At 37.1% G+C, this 24,960-nt stretch overlaps 1 protein-coding gene across 3 annotated transcripts in view; it reads right to left on the bottom strand.

Annotated features, from left to right (window-relative positions):
- Positions 1–24,960, bottom strand: part of SMURF2 (SMAD specific E3 ubiquitin protein ligase 2) — a 99,749-nt gene that overhangs the window by 58,708 nt on the left and 16,081 nt on the right. For all 3 annotated transcript variants that reach the window (XM_038372132.2, XM_038372133.2, XM_038372136.2), the window contains exon 2: positions 441–479. In XM_038372132.2, coding sequence (XP_038228060.1) covers positions 441–479 — 39 coding nt within the window. The remainder of the gene's footprint in view (positions 1–440; positions 480–24,960) is intronic.

The raw sequence follows: 24,960 nt of genomic DNA, 5'->3' as shown, positions 1-24,960 counted from the left end.
GTGGGGAAAAAACATAGAATACTTTGTTTAAAAAAAGTTACTACACATCAACCAATCATACTATTCAAACACCAAAAAGTGATCAGAATTTTTAGATGAAAATCCTTCAGATTTATTAGCACCAAAAATATCTTCAACCCATAAGCTTTCTTATCCTCTCTTTCCCACACCAGTCCAGAGGAGTTGTTGATATTTTTGTTCATTTGTTTTTTTTGGTTTGGGTTTTTGTTTTTTTTTTTAAAACAGATTTAAAAAAAATACTCCCAGGACAAGTGCCAGCTTAAAAAGTTACAAGCACTGAAGAACAGTGGGTTGGGAACACCACTATTTCCTTCAACATATGGATGTCAATGCACTATGATGAGGTGTTAAAAGTAGTGTACAGAACTTATGTAACATGTACCACATATATGAATTCATAAATTTTAATAGCTACTTACGGAAAAAATCCTTTTTCACCAAGTTTTTTGCACATAGTACTGCAAGGGAAACAAGAAATACATAATGAAATTACTGGTCATTAATATTTTAGAATTTTTTTTTTATCTTCTCAGCATTCCAGAAAACCCAGCGCAAAGTAAAAATCAACGAACATCAAAGATGTGTGCAAGAAAACAAATTGTGATCATGGGCCATTTTTAATGTTGCGTAAGTAAACACAGAAGCCTGACCAGAAGTTCCTTTTTTTCCCACAGTTATCCTAGGGTCGGCTGTGGTGGAAGTTACAGAGAGGTGTTGTTCTCAGTATGTGAGCGCTTTCCAGCCCTACAGACATGGCCATATTTTTAATCTAATTTTATCTCCAGAACATGCTAATATGTGGAGGAAGGATGGAACTGCATCAAGAAAGAAGGGCAAGTGCCTTTAGAACAGATTAGGGTGATTCCCTATACCGTATGCCCTCTTGGCGTAATTCCTGATAGACGGTGATAAAATTACCCCACATGAAGTTAGCTTGCTCAGTACAACCATACTCACACAAATTAAAGATTTAGAAGGCATAAATCATTTAGAGTTGCCATTTGTGTTTTCAGCTGTTATTCTTGATTTAATTTTGCAGTTTCAGTTTCTCACTTTGAAAATTGGTTGCTAGGATAGTAACAAGCCAGCTTTTAAAATGCGTTCAATTCACACTTTATTAGAAGACAAAAATAACCAATCTCCAGAGGGTATTCATGGTACAGTTAGTAAAACATAATAAGGATTTAAGTAGGTGGTGTACACACGTAAGGAACACTTGTGGAAATCTGTTAAACAAGCTTTGCCTTACATGAAAAATAAGAGTCAGATCAGAAATCATTTCAATTTAAAGAGTTGAAAAATCAGAACATAATGGAGATTGACTGAGGATCTTTTTGCCTCAGACACAAATGCTAATCTATTAGCTACTTGAACTGTAAACTATGGAACAAAAATAATCTGGTTCTTTTAGAAAATATTTGCTCTATGTGCAGAACCTTCTGGTTTATTAACTGTTTAAATTTGAACAGTAAAATGATAGTCTCGTTGCTTAAAAAGCACAGATAAATATTAAATACATCAATCTAAATCCCACCATAATCAATACATCACCAGAAGGTAAATTATAACCATTTCATGGCAATTTTTTCATAGAATCAAAGTAATTGTCTAAATAAGATCAGGTTTGTAAGGTTTTAGAAGTGATTTTTCTGTAAAAAGGTTTATCTTTTTTGAATACTAAATGGGTCTGAAAAACGGAGACATACCTGTACTAAATGAAGTTTTAAAATATTTTAAAACAAGACTGATAGAGAGATCTAGTCTCAAAATGTTGTACAGAGAATTTCCCTCTACAGAAAAAGGCTTTTTTTAAGCTTTCTATTGAGTAATGACAGCTATACTCATTTCCTAGTTGATATATCTTCATATTTTTTTCCATTTAGTGTGTACCTTTCTGCTTTATCTGCCCACTAGCAACAAAAGAATTAAGATGCTTGAACACCAGAGACCTAAAATCGACTGGTTTGACCTAGCTCTAAATAACTTATTAGAGATCTGTCTTCCTTTCAGTTCTATATAAATCACAAGACTTTCCACATGTAAATTTGGTGGGTTAGTCAGACTCACCAGTCTAGATTGACTGGTATTCCTGCTTTCACACCATATATCAAGGAAACTAACTGGATGAACTTTTGTCTTCCTGCTCAGGTTTCCTCAGTATCTGTCTTCTTAAACTCCGGAGAAAGATTCCACCCACACTACATGAAACTTCAAAAACAACCTTCTGAATAGGCACCAGAAGCTGGGTAGTGTCTTGGAGATCTGAATGAAAGAATCAGATTGCAGAATCACTATAAGAACTCTTTTCTTGACAAGACCACACTAAAAATGACCTGAATGGGAAAATCCAACCACATGAAATTGTAGATGACCACTCAGAAAAGAAGGCAGCCGAATTCAAGAACAGACCAATATTCAATCTTGTGTGTTGATTAAAGACAAAAAAGCTACAATTATCAGCACCACATAATCATCCAGCTCAACTGAGGCAGTTTTCTTCCCTCTCTTTGCTGACAAAGTAGCTATGTATTTACAAGTGATGTTTTTATGAAAGACTTGCACTTGGCAAAATCAAAGGAGACCTTTTAAATAAAAAAACAAGCACTTGGACAATTTTACATATCACACTGTACTCAGAAAAAAAGGGAACAAGAGCACAAGAGATACAGAGAAAGGCTTTACTACTAAGCTGGACACTACACATGGCAGAATTTTGAAAAACATGAATTATAAATGGATTCCTATTTTTAAAATTCTCCTCTGTTTGAAAGTTCCCTTTCAGAGGCTATGAGTCCTTCACCTGAGATGATATTGCACTTTCAGAGGAATGGAGATAAGAAACAGGCAATGATGCGGCCGAACAATCAAGTAAGTATTTACAGCCTGTGTCCATGCCCTAAATGGATGAGGAGATAGCATTTTCACAATTTCTGTAGCCTCTGGTAATAACCAGCCCAAAGTTAGCATCCATTGCTATAGTTATCTATTTATCTTCATTAATTTATTTTCAGAAACATGGTTTCTTTTGTCCCTCTAATCATATTACTGCCCAAGCAAATAAGCCATTAAAATATGGCGGTTAACATTATAATTTTAAAAGAGAGCAAGTCTTTACTCAGTCAAATGGAATAATATTGGTTTAAATTGAAGAAAAAAGGGGATGATATAGAGCAATCATATGCAAGTAATGAAGTTTTATGAAAGGATACTAGTGCTGAGTAATCAGTTAGCTATGAAAAATTTTGTGGTCCCTGAAGAAACAATGGCAAATTGAGAGACACTGTGAGTCCTGAGATAAACATTAGAGTAGAATAGATTGTCTCTATTATCAGAGTTTGGTGGCTCCAGACAAGTCTTGTTTATTTTTGGAAACTGAAAACAACGCCTTTCTCAAAAATGATTGAGATTTCTTTGCAATTCCAAAACCAAGGGAAAATTGAAATGTGTTGGCAAAAAAGGGGAAAATGCTTCCCCCAACAATAACCTTCTCTTTCCAGGAATGGATTTTAAAAAAAGAAAAAAATCAAGAATGAAGATAACCGCCTGCAAGGGTGGAAATAAATTACAAGGTGACAAGACATGCATACAAAAATTACTTACCAATAATTCTTGTTCTCTGAGAATGGTGCATCTGTGCAATGCACTCCCACGGCCACAGAGATTCAGAAACCTTCTAGAAAAGCAGTGCCCATTGGGATATTATGAGCACCCCCTCAAGGCACTAAAAATTATCGGGGAAAAAACCCAAAGGTTTTATTTGGCAAATACAGAGGGTGGGAACTCCCAGAGCTGGCTGTGAAAAAGAGCAACAGAGGTGGTCAAGAGCTGAACAGCCTTTTATAACCATACCTTGAAATAGGTGCTTCCAACGTACACTGCTTTTCTTGAAAGTTCCCAAAGCTCAACGGTGCTGGTGGCTGCATTCCACAAACTGAACTCATTTGGAGAAATACAGTTACTCATCATAAATATTTCCCCTATGTGAGGAATACCCTTCCCTGAACTGATCTGTAAGGAACTACCCTCTCCAAGACTAGCTTATTCTATGATCCCTACGAGTAGTTAACCAACTAAAAGCCTTAGACAGAGTCAGGTGCGACTGATGTGCACTATAAAATGTTTTTAAATATGCCAGAAACAAGTTTTATATACAATTATGTACAAATTTATTTATCGATTGCATCTCTCCTCCACCCCGTCACTGTTCAGTATCATGTTCAAGGCACATACAGGGCCTAGCATAATGGAGCCACACTGTGAATGGTGCTTTAGGAGCTACCACAATTGAAATAAAATATTACTCTCTAATTAATAGACTGAATGTGATACATTTTTTCAAGTTTTCTAGTGACTTCTGTTTATAAAGATACCGATATAACAGCATCTGTCTCTTTTTAAGGCTAAATGTTAAACTCATCTTTCCTTGGGAAATTCAGAACCTAGTAGACTTGATAACTTAATGCTATACTCATCTCTGAAGAACTTTATTCACTAGTAAAAATAAAACAATGGCCATGCCACCTAATTCTCAGGTGGATCATAGAACAACTCACTCCACTTTGGCACAAGTCACAGGAAATGCCTAGAACTGGTACAGCACTATGTTAGACAAATCAGTCAGTCACAAGGAATACTAATATCAGAGCTGTTAACTTAGCCTAAAAAAAACAGTAGTCCTGGTTCTAGCCACTGTTACTGGTTCTTCCTTTAAAGAGATAGGGTGAGAGAAGGGGATAAGGTGATGAGCTGAGGGAAAGCATGTAATGGGAACCTTCCAACACAAACCAAATAATTCAACTGCAGACAGCGAACGTTGGCACAAAAGAAGATGAGAATTTCAGCTGTCCCTTGATACCTAGATTTTAGGCATGTATTCAACCACAGAATGCGATGCCAATCTGCTACACAAGACAGTCATATAAAATTCCTAAGATGATGTAATGAGAGGACAGCTACTAAGCTCAAGGTGCCCAGAGATTTGAAGTCTTACTCAAACAAAGCACACATATAGCAATACAAAATTAAAAGCAATTTGAGGAATCACATGATGCGACGGAACTGGCAGGATGCTTCCTCAATTCCTTTACGCTGGCCAGTCTTCTCTGAAACCTAGCCTTCTTGCAGCCTGAAAACTGTCACCAGGCACAGCTCAGCTAAAAACTGAAAGAGTTCTCCATTCACTAGGCCCCCGTTCATCCAACAGTGAAAGTTTTGGCAACCAGCTACTACAGTGATGAGCACTTTATAAATATGCAGATAGCTAACCATCTGCACAATTCCATAAAGTAGAAGGGTGGTAGGATTAAATGAAGTTGGTGAACTTAAATTTTAAATGAATCTATGTAAATAAAAAGCTTCTGGAGAGTCTTGAGCCAATCAATAGGTCATTCTATGTAATGTCATGTAATGTCATGTAATGTCTAAAATTTAAAAAAAAGCCTTTTGAGAGAAAAATTATAAGGTTAAGTCATCATATCCTAGGAGTGCTGTCACCATCTTATAATCATTCAGGACATAAACAAGTGAAACACAGGTGATGGGAATTAGTTTTTAATTTATCTTCAAAACATAAGAACTGCCATATTGGGTCAGAACAATGGTCCCTCAGGCCTAGTATCCGTCTCCAACAGTAGCCCATACCAGAGCTTCAGGGGGAGCGTACATCAGAGGACAGGTGTAGTGATCCACCCATCTTCCCCTCCTGGGCCCCAGTGAGTCTAACGCTGGCCCTGCTTGGAGGCCCCCCCTGAAACCTGCTAGAGGAGCCCTGGACTCCCGGTTGAGAGCCACCGATCTAGATATTGCCCAATATAATTGGGATGAGAGTTTAGACTGCATGCTTATATATTTTATTTTATTTTGGTAACTAACTTTGACTCTGCCTATCACTTAAAAATCTACCTTTTGTAATCAATAAACTTGTTTTACTGTTTATCTTTACCAGTGAGTTTGCCTGAAGTGCTTGGTAAATCTGCTCAGGTTACAAAGGCTGATGTATGTCCACTTCCCATTCATGAACTGGTGAACCAATTAATAAACTTCCATTGCTTAGGAGCACGCACTGCAGCTCAAGCCCAGACACAGGAAGAGCGCCAGCAACAATGGGACAGGCACGCGCCACAACCCCTCAACAACTGCCTGCTGAGCGCTCGCGAATTGTGCTAGTTTGTCCCCTGCCCTGACCTGGCCAATGGGAGCTGCACTTGTGGGTGGGGCAGCACACGGACCCCCCTGGCTGCCCCTAAGCCTAAGAGCCAGACATGCCGGCTGCTTCCCAGGAGCCATGTGATATGGAGGCTAGCAGAGAGCCTGCCAGCCCCACTGTGCAGCGCCACCAACCAGACAGTCAATGGCCCAGTCAGCGAGCAGCCAGGATCCTTTTTCGACCGGGAGTTCCAGTCAATAACCGGACACCTGGTCACCCTAATCCTAGTTAGTCCCAACTCCCAGCTCATCCCAACTCCCAAGAAATTGAGTCTTTCTCCCTGTTCCAAGCTCTTATCAACATTAAGATTTTTTGAAAAAAGTTCCCTGCGGTGTGAAAACTCGTGTTGCCAAGGCTCTTGTGTTTGCCAGCATTTTCAACTCGATCACTACCATCTCTTCTAAGGAAAGTTGGTCAACAAGGTGCAAAAATGCTGGTGGCTCTGAAAGCCTTGTATAGTCTAACAGTTACCACACTAACGCAGTTGCACCAGTAAGCAGCTGTGATGGTAAATTTTTGCCATCAATTATGATGTAGACATAGCCTAAGACCTTGAGTATATTACAAGTTGCACTGATTTAACTGAAGTGTTTTGGGTTTATTTAAATAATTTTGTTTGTTTAATTAGTCTAAACCCCCTTTGCGGACACTCAAATCAATTTAAGCCTGGCTTATATAACTTTAAGAATGCCCACATAGGAGTTTGCACTAGTGAACAACAAAAGCTATTTTAAAAAAAAAAAAAAAACCACACACACTTTAGTTAAACCATTGCAACATGTATTAATGACAAGGCCTCAGATAACTAGAATCGTAACCACAAAAGGCTTTACCGATGAAAACCAACAAATTGCATTGTACCATGAAATGAACTGGAAACCAACATGAAGATGAAATATGCTCCATGCATGAAATGCGACTCAGTAAATGGGCAGCTACATTTTTTTTTTTTAAACTAATTTAAGGTTTTTGGGTAGCCCAGGGAAGACAGCACTGCAGTAAAACAATCTGGAAGAGACAACAGAACTGCTCTATAGACATAAATACATGTGCCAAGATGCATTTGCACACCAACTTCACACGTTATATGTTTAGGTCATTTAGCAGCTAAACACATATATTGAGGCCTTATATGATGCAAAAACAAGTTCAATTCAGGGAAATGTACCAAACCAGAGAAGAGCAAGAGAATGCTTCAGGCAACTGAGTCTTACCATTACATATCTGCTTTAATTTTAAAACAAAATTATTTTTGTAATGCTTTAGTTAGTACATGGGGAACATTAAGTATATTCACTTGGCTGAAAAACATCTGTGGTAAATAAGACAGCTCATATCAGCCATGTATCAATAAAATTATTTGTTATTTACTATTTTAAACACACATTGTGTTTTCAAAATTGGAGTTGAATGAATCCTATTTTCCATTTTTCTTGCTTATATTATGATTTCATTGCCTGCCATAACGTCCCAACAAACCATGCTCAAAACCATGTTTTTAGTCATGCACACAAATACACGTTTCCCAGTCCCTTTAATTTTCATTTATGTTATATATAGTAACAGTAAATTGGTTTGAATCCAATCTTCTGCTTGTAAGACAGCACAAATTAAGACTGGACAATTCCTTAACCAAGGGAAAATTCAGACCGAGGATAAACAAATTCAAGAGGAATTTTCACTTGTGCAAACTTGAACTTTGTAGAAAAAAATAATTTACGCTGCCTAGAAGTTTTCTGTACTCTTCTTACTCCTGCTGCTACTTATGGAAGAGCTCTCTCTTGCACTGACTAGTTTTAGCTTTGGATTTATTCTACAGCAAAGTTATAACATTGTTTTTATGACATCAAGGTCTCTTGTTATGGAAATTATTATGATGTCACATTATTATTACACCTTTAGTCACACAGCATAAAAAAAATCATACATGTAGTAAATACACAAGATAAATTGCAATCTAAAGATGCAAATACAGAAGGCCATTGCACGAAACAGGACAAGCAACACAAGCAACAAAACATGCAGTTATATCTAGCTTCAGAGAACTAGCAGGATTTCAGAGGAGATCTGGAGGAGGAAACAGAAGCTTCTTGGAAAATATTGATATGGAGTCTTTTCTGAGGGGAGAGGGTAATATGTAAGAAGGAGAAGAGTCGAAGGGAGGGTAAAGTTTTACCATTGGGAACACAGAAAAAACAACACATATTGATGATACTATAGAAGAAGAGTGACAGGATTTGGCAATTTCCTGGATGTGATGGGAAGAAGTGAAGGATAGAAGGCAAACATAAGAACATAATAATGGCCATACTGGATCACACCAAAGGTCCATCTAGCCAAGCATCTTGTTTTCCAACAACGGCCAATGCCAGGTGCCCCAGAGGGAATGAACAGAACAGGTAATCATCAAGTGATCCATCCCGTCATCCATTCCCAGCTTCTGGCAAACAGTAGCTAGGGACATCATCCCTGCCCATCCTGGCCCATGACAGACTTATCCTCCATGAATTTATCTAGCTCTTTTTTGAACCCTGTTGTAGTCTTGGCCTTCACAACAAACATCCTCTGGCAAAACGTTCCACAGGTTGACTGCGCATTGTGTGAAGAAATACTTCCTTTTGTTTCTTTTAAACTTGCTGCCTATTAATTTAATTCGGTGACCCCTAGTTCTTGTGTTATAAGAAGGAGTAAACAACATTTCCTTACTGACTTTTTTCACACACAAAGATGATGCCAAAGCTACATGTCTGGTTGAGAGAGTGAATGGTCTCAGCAATTAAAAAGTCTGGAAGAAAAATGACAAACTCACTCTAAGCTTGAGGTGGGCTTTCTCCAGGCCCACCCAAGAGATAGGAATAGGACAGAGGGAGTAAGGAGCTAGGGTGGAGAAAGCAGATTTAGCACTATGACTTCATTGCAACATAAACCAAAAGAGAAGGTGCATTGCAAGGGGAACAACAAACTGCATCTTTAAAGTTAAATATATATGTACACACACGCGATTAAAAATGAAAGCCTAGCAAGAGTATAAAAAAATAAGTGGGCTTGGGTTGTCAAGTGCTAAATTATGCCCAGCGTGTGAATGATCCTCTTTAAAAGAATAAAACATTTAAAAATGAAATTGAATTCTTAAATATATCTGGTACATCTGCAGTTAAAAAAAATGTAAAACAATTACAAAGCAATCTTTTGTGCCTGATTTACTGTGACCAGTTTGAGACAAATCCTTTATAAACAGTTGCCCACATAAGACAACTACAAGACTGTATATACTGTTGAATAATATTCTAGAATCTAAAGTATTTTTTTAAAGTCTCTACTCCTGCATTTACAAATAAAACTTTCAAAATGTGAACTCAGTATAAGCAAATGCAGTAATGTTTCCCTTAGTCTGTAGATAGCCTTAAACAACAGCTTTGAAAGAAATGTGAATTCATGTTAATGTGTTGTTGACTATGAAACTGAGTGATGATTTAGAGGATGATATTGATAACTATTTCACTGATTAGTTTACTTACTGTTATGACTAAATCTTAGCCTTAATCATAGGTATTTTTAGTAAAAGTCATGGACAGGTCACAGGCAACAACAACAAAAATTCACGGCCCCTGACCCATCCATGACTTTTAATATATAAATGCCAGACTAAAATTTAGCAGCTCCTTAGGCCCCAAGCGCTGTTGCTTTGGGGGACCTCAGGACACTGCTGTTGTGGAAGCCCAGTGGTCAACAGCTAGCCCCTGCACTAGCCACAGGGCTGACTGCTCCTGGGGACCGCCACCCCTGGGACCGCTGCTCGGGTGCTTCTCCCGGGGATCAGCCATTGCAGCTGCAAAAGTCACAGAATTCATGGAAAGTCACAGAACCCGTGACTTCTGCGACCTCCATGACAGAATCGCAGCCTTTTATGATATGTGGTAGCAGATACTGTGGGAGGGTGCAATGTGTAGCTAGCTATTGTCAAGGGTTATGATGATTAATTTGTATTGCTGTAGCTCTAGAAGACCCCAGTTAGGATCAAGGCCACATTGTGCTATCCACAAACACAGAGGAAATGGCAAACTCTGCCTCAAAGAACTTACATTCTAAAAAGACATGAGCAGAGGAAAGAAATACATATACAAGCAAAGCAATTAAGCTGGGAATAGGTATACAACTTGTTAGCATCATGTTTGAGTTTATTTTTATATAAACACTCCACACAGTCTAATCTCCCACTGGAGGCTGATGGCTACAGTGTAGGTCTTGGGGAAAAAAGCATTATAAAAAGTCTATTTGAATTTGTCTAGCAGTGCAAAATGTTCCCCTCTTCCCAACTCTACCAAAATAAAATATATGCTACTTTTCCTACTCTTTACTCAAAAACTTACTAAAAGTATTAGCATGTGGAGACAATGGGCTTGTCTACACTGGCACTTTACAGCGCTGCAACTTTCTCGCTAGGGGTGTGCTGGTAGCTATGCCCTTTCTGGAGGTGGTGTTTTTAGAGCACTGGGAGAGCTCTCTCCCAGTGCTCCGCTGCGACTACACAAGCCACATTAAAGCACTGCCGTTGCCAATGTAGACTAGCCCAACGCAAATGTGCAGCAGACATAATGATGAGATGGATTACAATGGCTCCTACCCAGCAAGCCAACGTGTGTACTAGTAGAGAATTAAACAGACTAAGGTCTGGTCTACACTACATAGTTAGGTTGACACAAGGTAGCTTACATCGACCTAACTGTAAATGTCTACACTAAAATTTACATAACTCACCTGCTACACTGACTTCATAACGCAACTTCCACAAGAGGCACAGAATCAACGTTGATGTAGTTATGTTGATCCAGTGTCAGTGTAGACACTGCGTTGCTTACATCGACTGTGACTGGCTTTCAGAAGCCATCCCGCAATGCCCCACACTGACAGCATAATTGGTACATAATTGGCTTGTGCGCTGCTGACACAACAAGCAAAGCATAGACATGCACCAGTGATAGAATTATTGTGGCAGCTGAATGCCAACATAAATTAGGTTGACTTAATTTTGTAGTGCAGACATGCCTTAAGGCTTTAAGGTACTAGATTAATATGCACATTCAGGGCTAGTCTACACTGGGAATTTATACAAGTATACTTACATTTCACTGGGGTATGAAAAATCTACACCTGAGAGACGTAGCTATTCCAACCTAGCCCCCAGCATAGACAACACTACATCGATGAAGGAATTCTTCCATCAACCTAGCTAACACCTCTCAGAGAGGTGGATTACCTATACCAACAGGAGCACCCCCATCTTGTTGGCATAGGTAGCTTCTACACTGTAGCATTATAGCTGTAGCTGTGCTGATGTAACAGTTTAAGCGTAGACATACCCTCAGAATTAGACTCTCTCTGAGACAGTCTACCAGTGATAGCTGGTTTGTTGTTAGTTGCCTGGTGGTTAGAGTAAGGGTCTTGGAAATAGACCCATAAGTACTGAATCCAACTCTGCCAAGGGAACATAGGTTAAATGACTTAACCAACACTACTTATCTATGCATCAGTTTCCCACACTGCTGTAAAATGCGAATACCATTTACCTCATAGGAATGTTATGAGTTAGTATCTGTTACATTGTGATCCCCTGTCCATCTTTTGTATTCGTCTATTGTTTCTTGTGCTATATAAGTAAAATCTGATATTTGTATGTGTTTTACAATGCCTAGTCTATAACTGTGCACTAATTTATAATTGGCACCCTAGACCTTAAAACAATACAAATACAGAATATTTAGCATCTGTAAAGCACTTTGAGATCTTCAGATGAAAGATGCTATATAAAAATAAAGTTATTAAAAGATGAAATGCTTAACTACTTTTTACAGTAAAGAATAAAATGTCCTTGAAGCACCCAATAATCAAAAAAAGTTTTAATTTTGACAAATATATTTATGTATTTCAGCCCAAAGTATACCATTCAGGTGTCCACAGCACAAGAACAGATACCAAAAGATCTTTATTTTAGGTCAAAATAGATTAAAAAAAATAAAAAAAGAACTCACATGACCATAGAAGTCAAGTCTGTTAAAATGCAGAAACAGGAAAGAAACTGCAAAACAAATATGTTTAAAGCACTGCACATGGTTATGCTACAAGAAAATGAACACTTATCATTGCCAATATCCAAAAGCAACCAATACCGTGACAACAGATAGCAATAAATTTACAGAGAAAAAAGGACTGAGTCCAAAACTAAGACTATGTTTACTAATCTTCTGTCTTTTCACATGTCATCACCATAGAAAAACTATTTCAGCCTTTTAAACCTAACCAGTAAGTTCAACATTATAGTTATTTTAACACAAGAGTCTGCTCTTAAAATAAATAAATACATAAATAAAAATAGGTATTTCTTTCAGACCCTATGGAACATGTGGAATGGGGGAGAAGGGGAGGGGGAAGATATGCTGCCCTTCAGTTCTCACCACAATAGTTAATTTTAGAGACAAATTGTTAGTTTTCTCTACCCAATCATCATCTTGGAAACCATTAATATGGCTTTCTGAGATTGGATCCCAGCAGTTTGCATGTAATATACAGTGCAATACAATCATTAAAATAAGTCCCAGCTGTAGAAACACAATGCTATGCTGTTGCTAATGTGAGTGTACCGATAATGAATGGACGTCTATGCTTTAATCTGAATAAAGCTCCCAACTGCTCTGTCTCTTCTTGCCAAAAATTCTCCTTCCTCCTCCAGACTGTTGTTGCATTCCAATTACACTGCTGATTGGAATGAAACTACTTCAGGGAGACTACACACACACACACACTTACTTACTTACTTACTTTTAGGATACTGTTCCTGAGATACAAACGGTTTAGAACATTTTGAACACTTAGTCGACACTACTTTTCTGCATGTTTTGTGAACTTTTTCTCCCCTTTACAGATGAGATTTTTCTCAGAACTGAAGTTCAAGAAAGCATGCACACACGCACAGGTTCCAGCAGGACACCCTAGTACTTTAAACATTTCTAACCAAATTCTACTGTCTTCTTTAATTGCTAGCATGCTACCCAGCAACTTTTATTTTTCTGTTTTTTCCCCAGATATAAAAGAAAGGAGGTATAAAATAAAGTGAAATGTTAAGAAATCTAACAAGGGGCATTGAAACTAACGAAAAGTCTAAGAACAAATTAAATTATTGTCATGCAGCTTTGCAAACATGTGGCAAGACAAAAATATTGAAAATCTTAATTGAAAAATATACAAAGAATATTGTTTATCCTGACACTGGCTTTTTTGCGGGGGGGGGGGGGCGCAGTTAATCTTCATTCACTTCGAAATATTTCCGACTCCTTAGATTTAACAGAAAGGGCTTTTTCAACAGAGCGAATTGCAAATTATAAAACACCCCCATAAACTAAAGAGTTATTTTTAGTTAATAATAAAGTTAATACAATTTTAAAAGGTTGTACTTAATTATAACTATAGAGGAACATGCATGGGTGGTAAATATTCCGCATTTAAATTTCACAGGTGCACATGCTGAGAGATTAGGATTTTAAATGTTTCAATGTCATTCCTGCTCATGAGAATGGAGGGGAGTCAGCAATAAAACTACCTAGGATCACTAACATACCAATGCCAGTGGGGTTGTCTAGCTAAAAGGCAAGTTTTCATCATGCAGTAAGGGTTGTTAAGATTTTTTTTCCACTCTCTGGTTTACAGTTACAGCATGTATTTTAAATATGGAGATTTCACTATGGGGTGCCAAATTGAGAGCAGTCAATAACATCCCTTATCCACCCCAAGCTTTTAAAAGGGACAATGTAAACTTACAAATTCAGATAGAAATGTGGGGTTTTTAAAAACTATACTTTTACAAGTCACATCTAAGATGCATATAATTAAAAGAATAGAAAAAAAATCTTGATTTCACTTTATTCTATGCATTTGAAAACACTTTGCGTATAGTCACTTTCACTGTTACCCCATATATATTCAATCAGTTTCCTTTTTGAGATTTCCACAAAAGAGAGACTATTTTTAAGAAGTGGTTATAAAGCCACAAACATTAGCAGACAGACTCAAAGGTATGAGGTACCTTCAACTATTAACTTCATATTTTGAAATTGTTTTTGCATTACAGTAGTGCCAAGAGGCTCCAATCAGGATAGCAGCTGCATCATGATAGGCATTGCCTTGCAAAGTATAGACAGTCCTTGCCCCAAACACATCACAAGCACATTTACAAACGATAAAAAAGAATGGCAAATGACAGACTAGATTTCATGTTGATGGGGTCTTTTTAACACAAAATCCAAATCACTTCTGCAACGCATTTCATCTGTTTGGAAGTTAAGGCTCTCCCATGTCAGACAAAATTCCAATACTGTTTTGAAATAAATAATGTCAAATTATTCAGACTACAACAGGAACTAATGGTCTACAATTATCTTTCAAAATTATAATTCTAAATGATTTAAAGTAAATATTGACTCATGGCCTGGTTTTTAAATTAAAGTTTTGTTTATCTGGAAGATAGTCTAAAAGAATGATTCAGTGAATAATAAAATTACAAGGTTATCAAAATACTTTAGTGCAACATTAAAGCACAATTATTTTAACAGTGCAAAATACAAAGAAAACCCAAAAAGGCAAAAAAAATGTTGTTAGCCTGAAATCCAAATGCCAGGCAGAAGAGTTTCTGAACAAAATATAAAGCCTTATTTATTATATATTAGAATAATTTCTACTATCAGAAATTTCATCCTTAGATATTTCTTTAACAAGGATCAGAGTTCTAATTTATCCTTCAAATAACATACATTTGTGAAGTTCAACTTAGCTGATTTGCATTTGTTAAATAAAACTTAATACACAATGTGTAAAAAAACACCTATTTTAAAAAGGTTCACATAAGTCTGCCTGTAAGCATTTTGTCAGTAAGAACAAAGTAAATCTGCTCTCCAACTAAAACAGCACAATCAATAATCCACCAGAGTGCAATCTAAGGAATCCAGAAAATGAAAGCATGTCCTAGTAGTCTGAAATACTATTTGAAGGGCTGCAAAGTATACTAGAAATTAATTTTATAGTGACTGTACATTTTTCTTCTTTCCTTTAGATTTACTGTACTCAACTCTGTTATCCTTATAACTCTAATAAAGGCTTTAGGGTTAGTATTTTAGGTTTCCTGCTAAAACTAAACAAAACACCAATTATGTGCAAGTATTTAACATACACATGCAAATTAAAATTAAATATGAAAATGTCATACATTTATCATTGAAGAAACATTAGAAAAATGCATGGCAACACTAAATATAAATAGTTAAGCAAGTAATGGCTTAACCAGTAATCAGTCATCTCGTCCAGTAATAAAACACTGGGACATAGTTTCCAAGGCAATTTTGAATTTCCGTAAGAAAAAAAAATAGACTCCAGTAGTCTGTGCCTAGGATGCCTGAATGACTTGTGGATACAGCCAGATGGAGCCTGCCTAGATTTGCCATGTTTAGACTCCTGTTTTAACATCATGATGTCTACTTCACAGTATTGTTTTACTGTAAACAAAGGGCTTCCTTTTCCACTCCTCCCTCTTACCACACTCCAAGCCAAAAAAAAAAAAAAAACCACCACACCATACACCCATAGAATTCTTAGCACAGGGGACTAACGTATTCACATTTCCTTGATTCATTCGGTGATGGGCTTACTGCCACTCACATCAAAGTCTATTCATGTGTCCAGGTTTTATTTTACATGGCTGTCATGGAGTAAAGGAAAGAAATTATTCTGCAACCTTTGCAATACAGACAGAAGAAAAAGAACAGTATATTAAAATCTCATTGGCGTATACTTGTAGGTCTCCTATATGGCAATACAATTTTGTTTCTAAGTGGATGTATACAATTTCAAATCTAAGGAACTCCCATTTTTGAAAAACTTATGGCTTGCTTAGATCAGGTCTAAATAATACAGAAGCAAAACGTGTGTGTCCACCTGTATCCTGTATTAACTGGCATGTCCACCATTGCCATAGCCAGTGGAATTGAACCAGTGGTAACACTGGTGGGACATTTTAGGAAAACAAAGGCTAGTGTGAAGATTTTGTATTTCCTGGTCTAGCACGGATGGAGCCTCTCAGACCAGTCACCCAGCCAGGATGCTTCCAACACACAATTATTTTTGTACAGTAGAAATGTTGTTCAACTTCCCTAGTACCCCCAAGACTGCCCTTCTTGAATGTATGAAAAGCAGTTAGCACATCATAAATGCACTGCAAATTATTAATTACAATAATACTGAACAGTTCTCCAGCCAAAAGGCAAAATTTAACAATTAACTGCCAAAATGCTTATCTGAAAAACTGAACATTTTTGGCAGTCAACAAAGCCTAACGTGCAGGTAAAAAGTTAACTATTTCATTTCTCATATCTGTAATAAATTCAGATTATAATTTACATTCCAGTAAGCACACAAAGGATTGGAGAAGGAAATTCAATAAAGGTAACTTAAATTACCTATTTTAACTGTTGCATTTGTACTGTGATCCTCTAAATTACAAATTAAATTTATCTCAATTTACTACAATATGAAGAACAACTAGCCCCACACACACAAAAAAGTGAATTGGAGATCAAAAGCAACACTGGCCAAGGTTAGTTAGTATCTCTAATCTTGAAGGAGGCAGCAATTAAACACAAGTGAGACACAAAGGCTATGTCTACACTCGCAATTGAACAACAAAACTTTTGTCTTTCAGAGGTGTTGAACCCCCCTTCCTCTTCCTCCCTCCCCGAAAACGACAAAAGTTTTGGTGACAACAAGCATCAGCGTGAACGGCACATTGTTGGCAGAAGCGCTCTCCTGTCAACAAGGCAAATGCCCCTCATTGGGGGTGGAATATTTTTGTCGGTAAGAGAGCCGCCAAACAGCAGCTACGCTGTGCGACTTTTAGCAGCACAGCTTCAGCGACACAGCTGTGTCACGTAGACATAGCCGAAGTAAACTCTTTCATGAACATACATTGTATACTCTTCTAAGACGTATGTATAAAATAGCTTTAAAAAAAGAGTTCAGACGCAACTAAGAAGAGCTGCTCCACCTATAACTCAATCATTAATGCACTCAATTCTTACCTCTTTCCTTAACAACTGGTGTGAAATCCATAAGACAATGATTTCAGTATATTACCTAAGAAGAGTCAAGATCCATTCTGTTTCTAACAGAACTAATTTCAATCTTCTTGAATAAAATAGTGATTTGTCCAAAATTATTTTTAAAAAGTCGTATATCAAGAGTCCATAAAAGAGCTTAGGAGCCTTTCTCTGAAGATGAATGGATCAAAAAGGGTGGAAAGGCAAATTCATTGCTTAACAAATACACATGAAGAGCATTAATAGGAAAAAAAGGGTTGACAACACCAAAGAAAGAAAATTTACAGCTCTGTTCTGTACAATATATTTCATGTATCTATGAAAATGTACTAGAGGAAAAAGGCATTCAACAAGAAACATAACCTTAAGATTTGCTTCATTGCAGTAAAACCCTCCATCACTGAATGCTCTATAGTAGAGGAAACAATACAATAAACTGATGATCTATTTACTAGCTGGACAAAAATGCCTTGAATTTTAAAAAGGTCTCCTGACAAGAGAGACCTGTAACTAACAGCCTCCTGCGTATTAGGAATTATAAATGACTTAAGCTTGTCAGGCATCAGGTCTACTCAAATCTCTTTGTCCAGAGCTAAAGGTCACCTACCCAATTTAAATAGGAAAACACTGAATTCTGTCTCTTCGGAAACCCAGATCATGATCACAACTATGGTCCCATTGATACATCCAGCTACTGTCTGTTGATACTACTCCAACAGTTGAACCTTGCTGAGCCTGGGTTATTTGTTGATCATAGTTTCAGAAAGCATTGAGCTAGTCCTGCAATACTTATTCTAAATCCAATTTTATGGTTTCTAGGGGTGTGTTAAATAAGTTACGAGAGAGAGAGAGAGAGAGAGAGAGAGAGAGAGAGAGAGAGAGAGTGTGTGTGTGTGTGTGTGAGAGAGAAAATGAATTACTGATAAATTTAAAATAGATGGATATAATTTCCTCTTATATGTCAAGATCTACAGTCTCTTTCCTAGAACAGTTGATGACATCACAGATACCTAATACAGAATAAGGAGCTGTGTTCCCTGCTCTGCTCAGTTGTTTGTGATCTCAACATCTGTTCCAACACAGAAATATAGCAGCCTAAATTTAAATCCTGGCAGGTTAAATAGATTATCGATTTTATATAATCTTTCGGTTCATCTTTAAAGGTGACCTGCATATGATTATTTTTAATATTGTATTTGTGCCCCTTTTTTCTTCTTTGTGATATATAAATAAGTACCGAAAGAGCAGAGGTTTGTTTGTTTTTGTTTTCCAGGTGCAAGGCTCTACTTTTTTTAAGCCTTAGAAATATCAAGTTTCACTCTCTCCCTGTTTTGCTACACAGCTTCTTGAGGATCTCAATCGTAGACTAGAAGCTCCGTTCAGACCTTAAAAAAGGAACAAACATTTAATCTTTCTCCCAAGTGTTTATTAAGCCTCGATATTTAACAACAACAAAAGGTTTTAGACGGTGACTAAAAATACCTTCCTCTAAACTATTCAGTCTTCCATCTCTTGTGAGGTGTTATAATTCCTCTAGTTTTTCAATTATCCATAAAATTCTAGAACAGACAAGACTTAAATAACTATTACTTAAAAAAAAAAAAAGCAGTGACAGCAATTTTCTGACCTTCTTTATAAGTAATTAAGCAGCATGCAAGAGCACAAGCCCCTTTCCCCTCCCCCATTTTTGAAGGTTACCTTTAATGCTTTGTGAATTGAACCTCCTTTGTACCTTGATAAGTAACTTAACTCTAAGAATCCACAAATATATCCTCTGTTAATGTAAGGAACAAAGATGTTTGCAAGATACTGTTTGCTACAGGACCATACAGCACCAGGCATGTTGTCAGCATGAAACAAACAAGTTATCTTTAGTGAGCAAAATTATAAGGATCAAAGAGCAATAATACGTTAAGCAACATTTATGGGTAGTTACGCAAAAGAGACAGACAGACAAAATTAATGTAGCTCTGCCTCTGCACATCAGGGAATGGTTTACACAGCAGTTAGGTAGCGTAATTCTCAGTGCAAGTAGACATACATACACTAGCTCTGTTCAAACTAGTGCCTAAATATAGCAGCATGAGCATAGTGACAAGGACAGTGGCTCAGGCTAGGCACCCAAGTACTGTACAATCCTACCTGACCTCCAGGAGATGTATTCAGGCAGTGAGCCTCAGCCATTATAGCCACACTGCTACTTTTAGGCACTTGTTTGAGCAGACCTAGCACAAGTATGTCTACCAGCGCTGGGAATCACACCTCCCAGCTGCTGTGTAGACGCACCCTCAGTCATGTCACACTTGCATTTCAGGCACATATAACCCCTTCCCTCCAAACGGTGAAGCTGACAATGGTCACAATATTGGAGCGTTTTTAGGCTGCACACAAACATACTAGAATATAGTTAAGGACCACAAAACTAACCAAACACACCTAACCTTCCAAAAGAAGTATAAATAACCCATCCATCCAATTTTGATCATAAATATAATTTTGCTGTTCGGAATGTGTTGAGGCAGAATAGGAAAAGATAGTTTTAAAATCACATATTTGATGTGATATGAGCCAAACCAGTCTGAGGTTTCAACTGCTTCTGCTCAATGCTCATCCCATTCAGAGACGATGAATCATTTCCCATTTGGCAACACTTCTGCCTACAAGGCTGTCTTTTGTGAGCTTTCTCCTGTATTCTTGTAATAGATTTACTAATTTAGTACACCTGACGGAGTAAAAATTATTATTGCCAGCTGTCAGACTAGACCTCGTCCTGTTTATCAGACACATCTGAACAATCCTGTTCTGCCCCAATCATAGAAACAGAATGCTCCTTACTAAGCCCAGTGTAGTAAATTACTTTCTAATATTCTTGTTTTTCTTACACTGACAAAACAACAAATCATCATAGATTTAAAGCAACAGCAAAATAAATTTATCTACAGCAGTTGGGCTCATACTGATTTATCCAATAACCACATTTAAAAAAAAAGTGTATATTTGCTTTTCTAATCATTCTGTCTTTGAATACCTAATTTAGAGAAACAGAAGTCTGAGTATTTTATAAAAAAGTATTTTGAGGTCACAGGGAGTGTGCTCCAGTTTTTCAGGCAGCCCTCCACAACTCTTTGAAACAGAAAGGAGAATGAAAAAGGTTTTTTTGTTTGTTTGTTTTTTAAAGTTCTCTATCTCCCTACCCTCCTAAGGCTTTGTGTGTGAATAAAGAACTGCATTTAATTTCTTTCTCGGTCTGGACTGTATCTTAAAAGGGTAGAGGTTTAGGTTAAGGAGACAACAAAATATACATTTTTTTAAACCTACCTGTAACAAAGACTAGGAGAATCATTTGATAGAATTCACTTCTGCTCCTTTTATTCTTTACCAGCTTAAAATTATCCACAAAACTAATCAAAACCTACCGATTTTTTTTTTTAAATGAAATCTGTATTTAGAATTTGGCTTTCCAAATTGTAGATGTCAATTATGCGGATATGAAAAGATAAATACTCTGCTTCCAGCAAAAATCAGGGTGGGTTTTGTTTGTTTTAAACACAAGCCTATTTTCTCTTCACACCCCATCTTCAGACAGACAAGAAGCTGCACCTTTACCTCCAAGATTCAGACTTGGCAACAATGATTCCATGTTTAGATCACTTTAGGGCAGCACTACTGCAATACATTTTACCTGGGGTGGACTCAGAAGGTCATCCAAAAACTAGCTGGTTCAACATGCAGACATTCACCTTCTACATGGAGCAGAGCACATCACACCAGCTGCTTACTCAGCACTTGGTACACTTCTAGGCTCTGGTCCTTATCTTTAAAACCATGAATTTGGCTTAGGCTGAAGTCTTGTCTACACATGGCATTATTCAGAAATAGCTTTGGGTATGAATATTCTTATTCCAGAATAAGAATGCCACTCATTAAGTTATTCAGGAATAGCTATCGCACTTCAAACTCACAACCTACCTTAATCTGAATTAACCTTCAAGTGCAGACAAGTGCTCAGTAGTTGTCTGAAGGACCACCTCTCATTACACATCCTCTGTGGCAATAGGGACAGAAAGGGTGGTGGAATCCAGGTTCTAAGGGTATGTCTACACTGGAAACTTCAAAGCACGAGTGTGGTCGCGCATGAGTGCTGGGAGAGAGCTCCATCAGCGCTCAGAGCCTGTTACACTAGCGCTTTAAAGTGCTCAGACTTGCTGCGCTCAGGGGGGTGATTTTTCACTCCCGAGCCAGCAAGTTAGAGCGCTATAAAATGTAAGTGTAGACAAGCACTTTAAATCACTAGCACTAAAAGGTGTGAAAGGTATCCTCAATTAAAGGGCCCTTGGGTATGGTATTCAATACAAGCAAAAGTTAAAAAAAAAATCTGGTCACATTCTGGGCTAGAGGCAAGAATCATGATTTGATCTTGTTCTTTGGATCTCTCAAGTAGCCCATAGTAAGGAATATCTCACATAAGTTAAATACAAGATCTTAAGAGCAGCTCGGTGCAACCACCACAATCTTTTCATTCAATGTAAACTACACAGACTACCAACTTTAAAACAAGTGAGTTGTAGAGAGAGTTTCCGCTGAATGTTTGAAATTCCTTGTGTTAGAACAATCTTTTGGTCAAAGTTTCAGGGAGAAGGGGTGTTTTAAAAAAAAAAAAAAAAAAAAAAAAAAAAAAAGAGTTGAAAATAAGACAAAGTAATACTGCAACAGTTGCTTTTATACATGTTGTGGTCTGCCAAAACAATAAACTTGACATATATGAACACTAAATCTATACGCTAAAGGGACATCAATTTGAATCTTGTCCATTTCGAAAAGAAAATTAAAAAGTAATATCAGATACAACCACAGCCCTAGTCCAGCTGTCAATTTGGGATTTTATAATGATATATTTTTTTTAAATATTCTCTTCCTCGTTAATGTGGTAAAGACTGACACAAACAAGAAAGGAAAACTGACTATACAGAAGAAACTGTGAAAATGACTATACGTGAAGTGCTGTCAAAAGCACACAAAAAGATATTTTCCCCCTAATCTTTCAGTTAAAGTAACTTGTGACTGTTAAATTAAAATGAACTTTACGTGTTTTTTAAAAAAAACACGTACCCTGAATGTGCATTATTATTTTTATCATCATGAATGACAGAATATATGAAAATACTAACCCTGAAAACATGTTTCTGGTGAACCAACAAATATTAATTTAAAATGCTGGAAAAAGTTAGAGAACGTGTGACTAAAAATTAGACAGTAACGAACAGTTCAATGCACAGTTCCCAACTATTTGATCGCTTCCTAATTCCACACAGAAATCAGTTCGTCATACAACATAAGGCTTGATAGCACTTGTAATGTTGCCCTAGGTGGTATAAATGTATTCTTACAACTGTTGGAATGTCAGCTTTCCACAGAATGAAAACGTACAGATTTCATTTTCTGTATTAAGCAGCAATCTATATGGAAGTGTTTTTTAAAGTCAGAAATCTGACAAACAGGAAAAATCTTCCTGCCTATTACAACCAGTTCAGATCTTTAACTCCAAATAGCAAACAACAATATCTTATTCCTTTCCCTCTCTTTGAGTTAGTAACCAATCATAGCCACATACAGTGAATACATGTGGTGCTAAAGGCCCTCCAGACAAAAATAGTTATGCCGGATGTAAACATCAATCATCCATGTTGACGTGTTTGGATGCTCAAAGACCTTAAGCTATTCTAACAATAAAATGAAAAAGTAAGCTGTAAGAATTACTCAAACTCTTGCCGTCTGGAGACACATTCTAGACCCTTCAAAACTGACATTTATAACCCTGTTCTTTGAAAGTGAAGAGATTTAGATATCTGAATGATTAAATGTCAGCCACACTTATGAACATGATGAGCAGGCTGAGAAATTGTCTTTCTAAACATTGGTAACCTGATACAGAAGTTGTCAGAGAAAGTAAATATAACAAAAATTGGCATGAAGATTTCAATTCGAGAACTGGATACAGCATATCAGAACATTAAATTAAAAAAAGGCAAAAAATTCAAATTACTGAGCTCCCCATTACCATTGCAAAAGAATAGCTGAATTTAGAGAAAACATATGGGTGAGAGTACACACTTAATGACACTAAACACAATCCTGCAACCCTTACTTATGCAAGTTCTCCCATTAAAGTCCATGGGGGCTACTCATGTGAGGGTTGCAGAATCAAGGCCACTGCGTGCAAACCCTCCAGACTCGAAACTGTGCGTCAGTGCAACCTCATTTTCTTCTATGTACACACTAGTATCTTACATTTTGCCTATTATGTTTATAATACACTGACATGTTAAAAATGTAAATATAAGATTTCAATGCACAATATTCTTACTCATGTTTGTATGCACGAGTTTTGCTCTAATGTCTTATGTCCACTTGTTCCAATTGCTTGTCTGCATACTTTAATAAAGCACCTTACTCCCAGCATCATGATCAATTGGTGCCAAAATTCCCTATTTCTGCTAACATACCAACGGCTTGAAAAGTTTACGCAACATATACTACTCTGAACACTAACCCTATTAGCCAGAGTGATCAGCACCTGGACTATCATAGCCCTACTGCTCCAAACACCTCCTCAAGGCCACACTATCTTCAATTTAAAGGAATAAAACAGCTGTGTAAAGTATTTAATAACATTGTTAAACAATTGTAACTTAGTATGTCTTGCTTGTGTAATTCCTTCTTTCCCTTTCTGCTTCACTCTACTTTTTCTTTCCTCCAATATCCATTATGGTGCATGTTTCCTTACATTGTCTTCATTGTGTGCTTCTCTTCTACTCTGACCCTCCACCCATTTATGTCTCTATTTCCCCTACATTGTATTTGCCATCTCCTCCCCTATATTTTCTCTCTACTCCCAAAATATCAGTTCTGAACTTACATTTTTTAAACTTATATAACCAGTCCCTCCCACCTACTTCCATCCCCATATTCTACATCGACACATTTCACATATTGAAAATTTTACCAGTATACATTAGTGCACTGAATCCACATTAAAGGTTTGCATTTGTGCAGCTACATCAATATAGTTACACTAAAAATCCCCAGTTAAGGCCTTGTCTACTCAGAGGAGTCAACTGACATTGAGTTTGTGCACACTAAAGCCCAAAAACTGTTACAATGCTGAGATGGTAAGATAACCCTACCACCCAGCTGCTAACAAAGGTATGTGAATTCTTACTGGGTTGCTATCCTAGAGTGTTGATCTCTGTGTATAATATAATGGAAGATGAAGGCGTTTACCCTATTAATCATGAAAACACAGCTAAATGTAGGCCAACCTGTTCCATTTTAAGAGTAAGTAAAGATAAGGCCAAATGTTATTCTTACAAAAAAGAACTGAAAAGAAAAATTCCTAATGAAGTAAAACTGTACAAGGTTCTTCACTATAACTTTTGAGACCATGAACCAAATTAATTCCAAATACAGATGGACACCATTCTCACAATACAACTTTCCTTAATGACTGTACAATATTAATGCAAGGAAAACTGTATTTGTCAGAAAAAATAAATGTCCAGAAAAAAAAAATTTTTTTGCATGCTGTTTTCAGAGGGTAAA

This window comes from Dermochelys coriacea, chromosome 14 (assembly GCF_009764565.3).
Source record: "Dermochelys coriacea isolate rDerCor1 chromosome 14, rDerCor1.pri.v4, whole genome shotgun sequence".
NCBI classification, from domain to species: domain Eukaryota; kingdom Metazoa; phylum Chordata; order Testudines; family Dermochelyidae; genus Dermochelys; species Dermochelys coriacea.
Note: the sequence above shows the minus strand (reverse complement) of the source record. Positions and strands in the feature narration are given on the sequence as shown.